Below are 14,699 nucleotides of genomic sequence, written 5' to 3' on the forward strand. Positions count from 1 at the left end.
TAGACTCTGGCTCAACAGTTACAGCCAGGCCTCTGCCGTAAAAAAATTAATTTAAAATATTTTTTTTAAAAAATTAGTAAAATAGTGTTTCTTGTCAAATATATTTAAAGAGTCTTAAAAAATGTGTGGTAATGATTTATTTTTAAAGTTTTTTTAATTTAAAATAAATTAAAATAATATTTTTTAATTTTTAAAAAATTATTTTTAATATTAGTGTATTAAAATGATTTAAAAATATTTAAAATATATTTATTTAAAAAATAAAAATAAAAAATATTTAAAAAATTTTAAAACATTTCTGAGATATGATATCAAACACTGCTACTTCTTTTTATCATTCTTGAAAAAAAAAATTAATTAATTAAATGATTTATGTATTTTGTACTTGCTATGCACTTATAATTGTTATTGTAATGTTTGAAATTTTCATTTTATACAAGTTAAAATAATATATTTTTTAAATTTTAGAGGTTAATTTTTGTTTATTTTACTTAAAAAAATTTATATCATAATAATTTTAATTAAATATATATTTAAAAAAAAAATTAAAAATATTTTTTTAAATTTTATTTTTTTAAACTACAACGCTCACTCTTTAAATTAAATATGCTCAATAAAAACTATCTAGATGGTGACAAATAATAAAAATTTAGAATTAAAAGGTTTTTTTATATAATTTTAGATTTAAATTCTTGATTGTTGATATAATAAGCATTAAAAACTTACATAATTATTAACTTCAAAGTCTAAAAATTAATCATATTACATATAAACTAATTTTAATATCTATATTAATTTAAAAAAAAAATAGACTCAATCTTGGGGCTCACAATCAACTAGGGCCAAACTAGCCTGCATGTATCACATTTATTTTCCCGTCAATATGGGGTCCACAATCTTGGTCAAACGTCATTTTAAGACAGCTTGAAAAGGAAACAAAGTCAACGGTAAGCCAGTCACATTCAATTCAGCAAGAATGCAGTATGAATTAAAAAAGAAAAGGGTAAACTTCATTCTTGCCCATATGGATTCATCGATATTCCAATTATACTCCTACAGTTTCGATTTTCCCAATACCACCCTTCTATGCATTACTCCTGCCTATTAAATATCTTACGTGTTTTATTTCGGTTTTTTGAGTATTCTTTTTTATTTTAATAATTTAAGTGTTTTTGTGAGGTATTATGATACAAGGATGATATAGGTACAAGAAATATATGAGAGTGTAGTTCACAATATTTTTTAAAATAGTTTTTTATTTAAAGAAGACATAAAATTAATTTTTTTTATTTTTAATATTAATACATTAAAACCATACAAAATTTTAAAAATTAATTTAATGTCTTTTTAAGTCAAAAACACTTTTAAAAATTATGTTTTTGAAAGCATAAATAAAAGTATAAGTTCTTCTAAACATCTCAAAATTCATACTAATTGAGTAAGTTTACTCAAGATCATTTGAGATTTAAATTGATCCGAGTTAAAGAAAAAATAAAAAAAGAATTAATCTAAACTAATTTTATAAAAAATCTAAGTTAATTCCCAATTTAAGTAGAATCTAATGAATTTTTTTAAAAAAAATTATTTAAAATAATATTATTTTAATCATTTAAAAATAAATATACATGGGATTAATCCATAATATTATCTCAATCCATAACACGAGTCATGCCATAAGGGAATCTTCACGTCATGTTTTAAAATTATTGTTGTTTTGTGAGTTATTTCATGTTAAAGGTAAGATTGAGACCTTTTAGGATTATAGATGAATATCCAAGGACGAAAATATAGTTTATCCAAGAAAAATATTCAGAGTTGAGAAGCTTGCTTCTTGTGCTGACTTTTTTGACCTTGTCGACAAAGTACACACAACGGCGTTGGACAACCTTTATCATAATAATAATAATAATAATAATAATAATAATAATAATAATAATAATTCACTATAAAATCTTCATCCTGAGATAAAATTCAAATTCTTTTTGTGGGATTATGATAAACACTATCATAATATAACAATTTCCTTATTTATTTTTGTTTTATTTTAAACGTGAGGTCAATTGAACTAAATGGCATATTCTAAATATCATCACAATGAAACTATAATTTCTTCCTGATTTTTTAAGTTTCAACAATAAATGTAATTTTCAAACTATTAAATATATTAAAATCTTAAATGATAACTTGAAAAATAAACTCATTCATCAATCAATTTAAAGATTTTTACAATGTAATTTTTTAATATTATTTTAAAAAATATAAATTTTATATAAATAAAAATAATTTAATAACGAATTCATATAGTAAATTAAGACAAAGTGGTGGTCTCGGTCCAATAAATTAGATCTATGTATAATTTTTTTTATAAAAAAAATCTTTAATAGTTTTGACATTAGAAGTCAATTCACCACCAACTTAAACATTCTAACCTTTTGATAAAAATACTTTTTATATGAAAAAATCATGATTGGTGAGAGAATTTTTATTAATTTTATATAATAATAAATTTTTTTATATATAAAAATGAGACCGAGAAAAAATAATCATAAGTATATAAGACAAAATACAACCACCCCAATTACATCCAAATACAATAATGTTAAAATATGACGAATCTTTATATTTTTTTTAAATCATAAAAATTAACACAGTAAAAATAATTTTTTAGAAAAAAAAATGATGGCATTTTGTTTAGTACTGTAGTTGAATTCCCTTATCCTTGTTTTACTAAAACATATTAAATTAACTTTTAAAATATTTTTAATATATTGATGTTAAAAATTAAAAATATTATTTTAATTTATTTTTAAATAAAAAATATTTTTATAAAACTACTGTATTACAAAACACATATCAAAAATTGTTTTTTAAGCAATAATATCAAGTTTTGGATAGATTTAAGAAATATATGTTAGGCCAAAATTCAGGTCCATTCCGCACCTAATGCTTATTTAATAGAAATTGGATACAACAAAAACAAGAATTTGATGTTACCTTTGTTTATTTGTCTGAAAAAAAAAAAAAAAAAAACCCCGGCTGATGCCTCTTATTGACCCCCTCAATTTGTCAATCCAATCAACTTATGGGTCTTTATAAATCTCCACATTTGATGCTTAGCGTTACGGTAACAATAACAATTAGCTAATGGCAGCCCAAGATTCTTGAACAAACAAAGAAAAGAAAAGAAGACAAAATGGAAGTGAAAGCAAGAGCTCCAGGGAAAATCATTCTTTCTGGTGAACATGCAGTTGTTCATGGATCCACTGCTGTTGCTGCATCCATTGGTCTGTGCACCTATGTTTCCCTTCAAGTTCCCCCTTCTAATGGTAAAAAAAAAATAGAGCTTTAACTCATTAAATCAGTGATTACTCCATATTTTTATTTATTTTTGTTTGTTTATTGATTGAAAGATGTAGACTTTGATGTTTTGTTGAGATGAATATGCATAAAGGTTGTCTCTTTGGGCTTGTTTTTGTAAAGGAATTGTTTGAAATGTTGATTGAGAAATACCCTTTTGAGATGATATGAAGACGTGTATTGTAGCTTTGGCTTTCCATTGGTGTTTCTGGGATTGACTTTGTATTGGTACTGTTTGAAATGTTGATTTGAGGGTGCCCTTTGGAAGTTTATAGTCTTAGTTGCCTGGACAACTTGAGATTGATTGAAGGTGCATACCAATCTCCGCAAGATTCTAATTTCTTTGGTCTTTCTTGGATTGTTGTCTGTTGGGATGGTATTGAACTACTGTTTGGAAGAGACCTTTTTGAGGTTTTTTCTCCTGTAAGGATCTTTTGACATTTGAGTGATGGTGCATGTTGTTTCTGCAAGATTTTGATTCGAATGTGTACATGATCTGTCAATGGTAATTTTTACAACTTTAGCTTCCTTTCCCATCTGTCCAGTAAGGAGCTTTTCAAAACTATTTCTGCCCCCACAAGCTCCACACAACTAAGCTTTTAGGATCCATTAGGATAAAGCAGCTATCACAAATCAGAATGGCTACCCGAATTGCAAGGCGTAATACAGTTTATTTTCTATGTGGTTTGTGAGTAATTGATGTTCTTTAAAGTGCATCAAACTTAGAATTGGTTTTCAGTACGAGGAATACTGGTGACATTTTGTAATATTAAATTAGGAATGATCAAGTTCCACTCTTGCCAAGATTCTAATGACTGTTAAGCACAATTAAGGTTTCCCAAACCTCATTTCTAAAAAAAAAAAAAACATTATCTCATGATCAGGAAATATTCTATCAGATTTGGATACCACACGTTACTAAGGATTTGATATGTGCAATTCCACCTGATTTCTTATCTATTCACTGAGGAACATGGAAACATTGATCACTTTTAATATTGTGAATTTCATTTATTGACATATAACTGCTTATTTTTCGTTCCACCCTTCTTTGAAACTGTGATGATACAACTTCTCTCAAATGGATTTTTACTGTTATTCTTCTCCCCACAGAGAATGATGATAGACTGACACTCCAGCTCAAGGATATGGCTTTAGAATTTTCATGGCCAATTGGAAGAATCAAAGAAGCACTATCTAGCTTAGGAGGTCCTTTCCCATCAACTCCCACGTCCTGCTCAGCAGAATCATTCAAGTTAATTTTAGCTTTGATAGAAGAGAAAACTATTCTGGAGGCAAAAATATCTCTTGCTTCTGGAGTGTCTGCATTTCTGTGGCTATACACATCAATCCTAGGGTATTTTGTACATCCTTTTCAATGTTGACTACTTTTCTTATGCTATTTTCATTTCTAAGTTGGTCTTCTCCATGCATCAGATTTAAACCCGCTACTGTAGTTGTCACTTCTGACCTTCCACTGGGTTCCGGCCTAGGTTCATCTGCTGCACTCTGTGTTGCATTCTCTGCAGCTCTTCTTGCATGCTCAGACACTGTGAACATAGACATGAAACAAGAAGGGTGGTTAGTGTTTGGGGAGTCTGAGCTTGAATTATTGAACAAATGGGCTTTTGAAGGTGAAAAGATAATTCATGGAAAGCCATCTGGGATTGACAACACTGTTAGCACATATGGTAGGTAAAAGTTCATGCTAGCTAAAGCTATCTTCTTGCACCAGATTTTCGATGTTTACATGTTCCACTTCTGTGTCTTCAGCATTGTAGTGACTATTAACTAGATTCTGCCGTTAAGCATTACTAGGATAAAATACAGTGTATCTCCTGCGGAAATTATAAGATTAAGAATAGTAAAATTTGTTGACAGATTCATGTTGGCATGTCCAGATTTTTTTAAGTATTCGCTTTTCTGATTTGCTAGCAGAGGAGGTATCTATACTTGTAGCATCTCTCTCTCTGTGGGTGTGTGTGTGTGTGTTGACCTCTACTCCCCATGCAACAGGCAACATGATCAAGTTCAGGTCAGGTAATCTAACACGCATCAAGTCCAGCATGCCACTCAAAATGCTCATTACTAACACAAAAGTTGGGAGGAACACAAAAGCATTGGTTGCTGGAGTTTCAGAGAGAACCTTAAGAAACCCTGATGCCATGAGTTCTGTTTTTAATGCTGTTGATTCCATCAGTAAGGAATTGGCTAATGTCATCCAGACACCTGCTTCAGATGATCTGTCCATAACTGCAAAGGAAGAGAAGCTAGAAGAGTTAATGGAAATGAATCAGGGTTTGCTCCAATGCATGGGGGTAAGCCATGCTTCTATAGAAACTGTTCTTCGAACCACATTGAAATACAAGTTAGCTTCTAAGTTGACTGGAGCTGGGGGTGGTGGCTGCGTGCTGACACTGTTGCCTACCTGTATCCTCTATAGTTACTTCTTTTATTTTTTATTCTATGCATATGTGGGCCTCTAATTCTTTTTTTTTTTTCTAGTTTGTGTTTGTGTGTTCTTCAATACGAATGCCTTGAACATTTAGTTAAGAAAAATTGCATTATAGTACGAATCTGTAAAAGTTTCTTCTTGCTTGCCCTGCTTGATGTAATTTCTTACATAAAAGGATAGATGCTGCATCCCCTCCAAAAGTTACAATTCATAATTACATACCTATCTGTTATGATTTATGTTGTTGAAGTGGAACATTGGTTAAACTAGAAAGTATTGTTTCCTGCTGCCATCGTTTTGAAAGTTGGAATGCAATGGTTTGATTTTAATAGGAGCTATCATTGGTGTTTCTAATAGAAAGAGTATTGTTACCTGCATGTTTATTAAATGGCTTCATATTTTCTTTCGTTTCCATTTCTAAGGTTTGTGATTAAAGATATGAAATATGACATGCTGAATGATCCGAGTCATGCATCTCTGTGAGTTTCACTGTCCTAAAGAGAGACCACCCACCTACCATCCTGAAGATGAGTAAAAAGAATTTATATCATCTAATAACTGACATCATGCCACTTTATTTCAAATTTTTAGATGTTTCCTTGACTATATGTATCAGTACTGTCAGGAACGATTGTAGATAAAGTAATTGCCGAGCTAGAGTCTTGCGGATTCCAATGTTTGATTGCTGGAATTGGTGGGAACGGTGCTGAGATTTGCTTCAGTGCTTCTTCCTGATTATAGAAAGGAAGGGAAATAAATTCGAGTAAGATCTGATCTCTAATGTCAATTGTCAAATAACAGCTTAAAAATGTATGTTTTGCTATTCAAACTCTTCATCTATGTCTACTATACATTAGTTTGTTGTTGTATCTTTTTCCCTTTGTTTGAGTTAGTCCAAACTTCTTTGATGTTTTGGGATAATTCATCTTCATTCTTGCTACTGTTCGTGGCCAATAAAGAAACTTTGCAAAAAAATTGATTTCTTTGTGAATGTTTTTCTTCTTTGCTACACCAAGCTACTGTAAACCTTGATAATAGTCATCATTGATGAGTGAATTTGCTCATTCTTGGGAAAGATTCAGAAAATAATAGTATCTGATCCTTCATTCATAGATATTAACTTGGTATCTGTATGCTTCACGGAGCATTATGGACTTATGTCATGTTGACCTGTCAAATTGATTTGTGATGAAAGCACAGCCATTTCTTTCCGAAAATTTCAAGTTATGTTTTTCAAAAGATTTGTGACGGCAGTTATTCATAAGTGCTTTGATAGACTGTTCTTGGTGCCATCTCTTGATAAAATTGAATCCATTAACTGTTGCTTAGGTTAACAGTACCCTGGATGTGTCACCATCCATATTTATGGCTGCCAAGGATTAGACTTGCTCTTATGAGAGAATGAAGGCTAGCAATTAGAAATGTTTAGTTCCAGGAATAATTATCTAATCAAATGGAAACTGCCATTAGCATCTGGATCATATAACTAGCTAGGAACATCCCTGAAAATGTTTGCACTTCTCGCATGAGTGAAAATGTTACCCAGGTCGATCCCATATTTGGGAAACCTCAGCAATTCATTTAAGAGAGACGAATGTGAGAAAAGCTTGCGTGTTTTGGAAACTAACCTTTTCGACGACTAAGCTAAAATTTGCACTCACTCCACATATTTTAGTAATGCCAAGAACAAGAATGCATTGGTCTGTAAATTAAATAATGTATTCATTAGCAGGTAAAGACTTCTGTCACTTCTCCATGCCCAGGAAAAATACCCCATTCAAGACTGTTAGCAAGGTGAACACTCCACAAGCATCCACCCCACACGATAAATGGTGACCAGAACTACCAAACCCTTTAACTGATGGACAAGTGAAACTAGGCAAGGCCAGGAAAATGGATTTTATAATTCTTCGAGTTCAGAGCCTTTCAACTGTAAGTTGGTGAAATTGGGTTGAAATTGCCTGAGATGAATCTTAATCTTAATTGTACATCTTCAACCTTGAAATAGCACACTTTTTACCGGTGCTGCAATGGCAAATTACTATGCCCTGCTTGTTGGCTGGCTGGTTATCATGTCGAGCATTGTGCCAAGTTGATTTGTAGTTGCTTCTAGCAAATAAGGCGATTTACTCTGCCCTCTGTTTGAATTCTTCACGAATTAAAGCCCAATTTCGTAGTCTCCTAGACAAGTTGATTTGTAGCCGCTGCTAGACATTTAGGCAATTTGCTGTGTCCACTGTTTGATTTTTTCACGAATTAAAGCCCCTTTTCGTACTCCTAGACACAAGCAGATTCTCTCACGGCTACAACCAACAACCCTAACAACATGCATACAACCCTACAGCAACAAGTTATACAGCTTGGTTTCATAGAAGTAACAAACTGGATATTTTAACGTTGTGTGTGTGTGTGTTAAAGACAACTGGACATCATATAGACATACATGCATCAACATGATAGAGACTTTGGCATATACTGTGTTACATGGAAGAAACAGACATCAAAACACATGCACTAGCATCACAAAAAAGGCCATAAGCCTAAACACAAAAAACGCCATAAGCCTAAACACAAAAACTAAAAGATCAGAAGTTTGCCAAGCCCTCAATAATTAACCATTCACGATTACACCACCTGCAACAACCAGCCAGCCATCAGTTACAATCGCAACTGCTGTGTAAGCATGGAGAACAAACTTACCATTAGGGTGAAGGACTTGGCCAGTAATGTACGAAGAGCAGTGGTTACAAGCGAGGAACACATAGCTAGGGGCAACCTCAGTTAGCTGGCCAGCTCTATGCATAGGCACTTGTTTTCCAAAATTAGCAACCTCCTCCTCTTTGAATGATGCCGGTATCAATGGAGTCCAAATGGGTCCAGGTGCGATGCCATTGACCCTTATGCCTCTGCTAACTAGCTGGAGTGCTAGTCCTCTAATGAAAGCCACAATTGCACCTTTGGTTGATGTGTAGTCAAGCAACTTGGAGTTTCCCTTATATGCATTAACTGATGTTGTGTTGATTATGGAGCTGCCTTCTTTCATGTGCTTCAAGGCATGCCTACGAATTACCATTGCCAATATTTCCATCAAAAGAACAAAAACTTACACAAGAAAAAAGAAATTGCCTTACAATACCTGGTCATGAAGAAGTAGGAGAAGATATTAGTCCTAAACACCCTTTCAGGCCTCTGCTCATCAATCTCCTCCACAGAGCTACACTCATAGCTCAGCTGCATTGTTAACCAAAATATCAATCCGACCATACGCATTCACCACCTCATCAACCACTCTCTTGCAATTCTCATCAAACCCCAAATCCACAGGTATTGCAATAGGATCCTTAGCATCAGCAGTCTTATGCTACTTTAGCATCTGAAGAGTATCATCAGCATCCTTATCCTCTTGAGCCTTTACATATGTGAAGGCCACGGTTGCCCCTTCAATCACGAAACTATAGCACACAGCTCTTCCTATCCCAGAATCTCCGCCAGTCACCACTGCCACCTTTCCCTGCAAATCCGTCAAAAAATCAGCAACATGCAGATAAATGATCACAAACCGTAATGTAAATATATCTCAGGAAACTAGCTGGATCACCTGGAGCTTATTAGAGGGCTTATAATCAGGGTTGGTGTGCTGTGGAGTTGGGTCCATAACATGCTCTTTACCAGGCTGGCTATTCTGCTTTTGAGGAGGAAACTTTTGTCCACCTGAAGCCATTCCCACAAACACTCTATTAGGTCTATGAATCGCCTGAGATATAGCCGGAAACTGACTTATCCGATAACGACTCAACTGGGTTTTGATTGGACTATAAAACCAAGAAACTCCAGAGAAAACCTTCGGTGTTGGAAACAACCAAGACAGCATGTTTATAGTAAGCTACAATGGACGTGACCCTACTGAGGTGTTACAAATTGCTGAAATTTGTGCGTATAAACTGTGTTCTTGTGATGACACGTAGAGATATACGTGGCTGGAAATGGGACTCAACGTGTCTTCTGAGGCAGGTCCAGGGGACACGTCAGTTCTGTTGACATGGGGATACGGAGGAGTTCCTAGTTTCTACTTTCTAGCCTAATCTTGGGGACTATCCATGGCTTAAAACTGGAGTCATCTGGTCAGGATTATAGTTTCTAGTAAGCATGCCATAGATGTACTAGTACAAGCTGTGAATTTTTCTGACTAGACTGCTAAACAAGGCTGGGTATTTTTGTCAACATCATAAACATCATAGTCATGTGTGTGTGTATTAGGACAATAATCAAGCTGGAATGATGATTATGCGTGTGAATATGCTAATAATGTTGTGATTATGGCAGATTTAATCGTACTCATCTTTAAGACTTTGTTGAAAATTATTATCTGATATGATCATATTAGATATGGTTTTCATCAATAGAATCATGTCACTGAAATCATGCTCTATCATTCAGAAGTGATGCACTCCATTTGTTCTGATTCAGACACATAAAATTTAATTAATTATATTGAACAGAAGAAAAATTCAGACATGCAGATATGATTCAAACATAAAATTATACTTAAACAATACAAACTGATTGAAAAAAAAAAAAAAAAAAAACAGATGCATGCATAGAAAAGCTTAAAACTTTACTATGCAGTTATGACAGCAGCTTCCCAGTCCAAGATTTAGAGTTCAGATATTGCTGCCGAAAAACATTCTGCCACTTGTTTTTAATTATTCGAAAAGAACCTTTTCCTTACATCTAATTAGTAATTATACCTTCTGGATAACCGAAAATATTAAGAAAAACACCAGTACAAATGCTTTCTTTCAGTCCCGAATTAAAGACAACTCGACAAGAAGAACTTGCATGACTGCCACGTGCAAATCCAATTAGACAATACCTGTCAATTTGGCACACACAAATCAACCAATTAACCAACACCTAACAGGACACTTGGAAGCACCCTCTACATTCAAGGCCAAATCCATGAAAACTGACCATATATACCAAGGTATCAAGAGAAAGTATTCATCAGCATGACAAGCACTCTCTTCTTTTCTACTAAAATCTTCCCACAAGGTGTCTTGGTGTCCTATACATGCTGTACCAAGTTATTGCTATAGTAGTTTTTAGCATTTAATAATTATGGATTCTCCTAGAAGTGGCCTTTTCGCTTTTGTGCTTCTTCAAGCTATTTTCTTGCTTTCTTCTCCAGTGCACTGTGGTACTCTCTCTCATCTCTCTCTCTGTTTATGGCTTTCTATTTAGTTATTTGTTTGAAAAAGTGTCTCAGCCTTAAAGCATTGTAATTCTTTTCTGTATGCTGCATAATCAAATTTGAACTCTAAAGCATAATTATCAAAAAAAGAAGCATAATTGTTCAAACGAATTGGAATAGCATATGGAGGAGAGGGGGATTGGTTAATTATGTCTCTCGTCCATGCCTTCTGAGAGGCAGTTTTTCAAACATTCAGGGTAAATATATCATTCTGTGGTATTTATGATGACTGAATTTTTGTTTTTAATGTGCATATATGTACATAGAAGTTAAAAACTGCTGCAATTGTGAAGGGAATGAAGTGATTTGAATTTCAAGTTCTTATGACAAAAACAAAGATAGCTTGGGAGTTGGTTAGAACAAAGACTCAAGAAAAAACATGTTAAAAAAGGAAGAGCAGCAAATTTACCTGGCGAGGAATCTAGTATTTTTTATGGCACAAGTATCTAAGATTAACAATGTGCGTTCACAAATTCTAAAATTTCTTGCATAATTTGCAGATGAGGAAGACGATCTTCTTCAAGGTCTGAACAGCTACAGGCTCTCTTTAACCTTGCCAGCTTGCCTTGCTGATAAAATTGCTGACAAGCTAGAGGACCAACCTTGTACTGCAGCAAGAGCAGCAAGCCCTGTCCAAATAGAAAGCTACCCTGACATACTATCAGAGTGTGGCATTGATGTTAATCACACTACTGAAGGTGTTGTATTGCCTGCTTGCGGACCCCATTTGGTCCCAACTTTATTGCTAACAAATTATACACGAACCACGTATTCAAAATAAATCAATGATTCAAGGTTCACTGGGGCAGGACTAGGTCACGAGGATGATTGGATGGTGGTGGTCTTAACCACAAGCACCCCGGGAGGGGACTTTGCTGGGGCTATTAATTTGGTTTCCAAGGTTGGTTTTGGCCATTCCTTGGTGACCTTGTTGCTAGGAGTTCTTGTGTATCGAGTGTATTAAAATTAGGTGATAACGATGGCCGGCACTCTTGTGTTGTTTCCTTAGTTGGCATTGTATGTTATGTGTTGTTGTAGATCAAGAAATTTAGCAGGCTTAGTTCTTATCCTCCTAACATTCTGATGTTGTAACAGACATTTGGAACGTCATCCAAGGTTGTTCGTCATTCAATCTGTAGTTCCTATTTCAAAATTTTCTTGTGAAATGTATTGATATGTGAATGATTTTGACTATGTTTTTTCAGTGAACTTCTAATACATAGCTAAATGTATTGATATGTGAATGATTTTGACTATGTTTAACCTCCAGTGAACTTCTAATACATAGCTAACATTGATAATTAAATTTCTAAATTATGAGAGTTGCGCATTAATTTTTGGAGTAATACATGGCTGAATTATACATTCCAATTCATAACTTCATTTATACATCTAAGTAGTTTGATTTCCTAGCTTTATTTTTATTTTTTTTACCATTAAGATGCAGGTGTTTGCAAACAAACCGGGTTGAATATCTATTTATCAAAAAATTGATTTTTAACATGGAAAAAAAAATGTTGGGTAGCTATTGTAATGCAAAGTGGATTGTGTTCTTTATATAGTGATCTTACGTGCAGAGATTTTTATGTGCATCAGTTTAGTGTGTGTGTGTGTCTATATATATATATGTATATATATATATATATATATATATATATCATCTAACAAGTATCTAATTCTAAGTATTCCCCGTAACAACCGTTTCCCTTGAATAGTGCCTCTTAAAAAGACAGAATTAATACTGATGGTATATTTCAACTGTAGAGGGTTACGCAGTGCGTCATCTCTGTATCAAATCGTATCATTTGCATTGATGGATGCAGGAGGAGAAGAAAAGGATAACATTGAAGAAAAAGGAGAACCAGAAGAACAAGAGGACATAAATCTTTGAGCTTAAAATTTATCTCCTTTTTTATTGCTGAAAGAAATCAGAAATGCATAGCAGGAAATTCTTATAAGCAGGACCTTTTGTTTCTGCGCAGACAATTTCACCAGATAGAAGCCAGACCAAATGCTTTTGTCCAGAGTAGTTTGGTGTCCCCAGCTTTGTTGTGCATCAAAGACACAAAAGAGAATCGGGTAACAGCCTTCACATTCAAGGAAAATGAATGTATGAACAAGTCAACAAGAAAATAATAAATATTTAACTATAAAGGATCTGGTAACAGCCTTACATTCAAGCGTTGCTGGGCTTGAAATTTTTTTATCTATTGTCTTTACATCACTGACTTGCATGAATATGAACAACAATCATATTAAGTTAGGCTCAAAAGTTGTTGTTCCGGATTTTTCTTTATTTTCAAAGAAGATTATCAGAGTTTAGTCATTATTGAATTTCATAACAGGTTAAATAATTTTTTTCTACAGGATTGTAACCTTAGAGGTTAAGAAATCCTAGTTGTATCTTTCACTCTACTTGTGTTAGCTCTATGTGGCATCTTGAAGACACGAGTGCTTCTAGCCATTAATTCTGGTTTCTGTACAAGAACAATTGAGGACCATATCTATTGTGCATGTTGGTTTTAAGCAGCCATACCAAAATATGGAAGTTTGTGGGAAACGGGTGTTTGGAATGATGGCAATGGAGAAGACGATAACGATGGAGTATGGGAGTTGAATAGAAGGGTGCGAGGTACAAAACCAAGAACCAGTGGTTATGCTGTTTTTTGTTGAAAGTTTTTTGACACAGACAAATGGACTGTTGTCTAATCTTGATGACTACAGTTCAAGTTTGTCAGGCATCTAGTAAGAAGAGACACCTCCCTTAACAGTCAAGGCACACATATCTATAAACTTGCTAGGCAAGAAAAGAACTGCATATTCGGTTCTAAAAAGAAGTTTACACAGTAGGAAGTTCACTACCATTTTTGCTTTATTTCTTCTTCTAGTAAATCATTTTTTGTTCTTGGATTCACAAGGGTGTCCTCTTGGCATTGTTGCAAGCTGTGGCCTCTCTCAAAGTTAAAATATTCTCTCTTTCTGCTTTTCCATGCCACGTTCTTGCTTTCTTCTGCATCAGTAATGCGTTGTGGTGGTACCGTTTGTCTCTCTCTATCTCTGTTGATGGTTTTTTGTCATAAATTGACCAAAATCACTGTGTTGTTGGGCTGGAATCTTTCTTTTTTCCTGTTGTTAACAAGTTTGATGCAGTACTGAGGGGACAATGTTAACTCCACAGGCTGAAATATCGTTCAATTTTCAGGTGAAGAAGACGACCTTCTGGAAAGCATCAATGCTTACAGGACATCACTTTTAGGCCTCCCGGCCCTGGCCAAGAATAAAAAGGCATCCTGCATTGCTAGAGAAATTGTTGACACGCTATGGAATCCTTGTACTGCATGCTGATGATGATCCATCTGAGGTGGTTCAACTAGACGACTACCCTACACAATTAAAACACTGCTATGGCAGTAGTAGCCACACCACAGATGTTGCCGTATTGCCTATTTACATACCCGGAAATGATGAGCAGACACTTATAAATTTTCCAAATTATAGTCGCAGTCAGTATGAGAAGTACGTAAACGAGTCAAGTTATGGTGGGGCAGGAGCTGGTGCTAATGAGAATTGGATGGTGGTTGTTTTTGTCGAAAACACCACAAGCTGGACTTCAGCCGGAGGAGCAAAACACAGTAT

At 34.1% G+C, this 14,699-nt stretch overlaps 3 protein-coding genes across 3 annotated transcripts; 2 read left to right on the forward strand and 1 right to left on the reverse strand.

The window, feature by feature from the left end:
• Positions 1-2,978: 2,978 nt before the first annotated feature.
• Positions 2,979-6,731, forward strand: LOC105125018 (mevalonate kinase). Its single transcript, XM_011025287.1, has 5 exons — positions 2,979-3,326; positions 4,471-4,714; positions 4,795-5,048; positions 5,374-5,787; positions 6,429-6,731. The coding sequence occupies exons 1-5, from the start codon at positions 3,194-3,196 to the stop codon at positions 6,545-6,547; spliced, it is 1,164 nt and encodes a 387-aa protein (XP_011023589.1). The 5' UTR covers positions 2,979-3,193; the 3' UTR covers positions 6,548-6,731.
• On the reverse strand, positions 6,696-10,015 carry LOC105125017 (glucose and ribitol dehydrogenase homolog 1). Its single transcript, XM_011025286.1, is given in 4 exon segments — positions 6,696-8,871; positions 8,949-9,038; positions 9,040-9,323; positions 9,411-10,015. Coding segments are annotated over 4 exon segments (1,095 nt in total). The 5' UTR covers positions 9,684-10,015; the 3' UTR covers positions 6,696-8,423.
• Positions 10,016-10,898: 883 nt separating this feature from the next.
• Positions 10,899-12,257, forward strand: LOC105125019 (uncharacterized GPI-anchored protein At5g19250). The gene is made up of 2 exons (XM_011025288.1): positions 10,899-11,009; positions 11,564-12,257. Exons 1-2 carry the CDS (start codon positions 10,931-10,933, stop codon positions 11,842-11,844), a joined length of 360 nt encoding a protein of 119 aa, XP_011023590.1. The 5' UTR covers positions 10,899-10,930; the 3' UTR covers positions 11,845-12,257.
• The last annotated feature ends 2,442 nt before the right edge of the window (positions 12,258-14,699 follow it).

This window comes from Populus euphratica, unplaced genomic scaffold (genome assembly GCF_000495115.2).
Source record: "Populus euphratica unplaced genomic scaffold, PopEup_1.0 scaffold28.1, whole genome shotgun sequence".
In the NCBI taxonomy this organism is placed as follows: Eukaryota; Viridiplantae; Streptophyta; class Magnoliopsida; order Malpighiales; family Salicaceae; genus Populus; species Populus euphratica.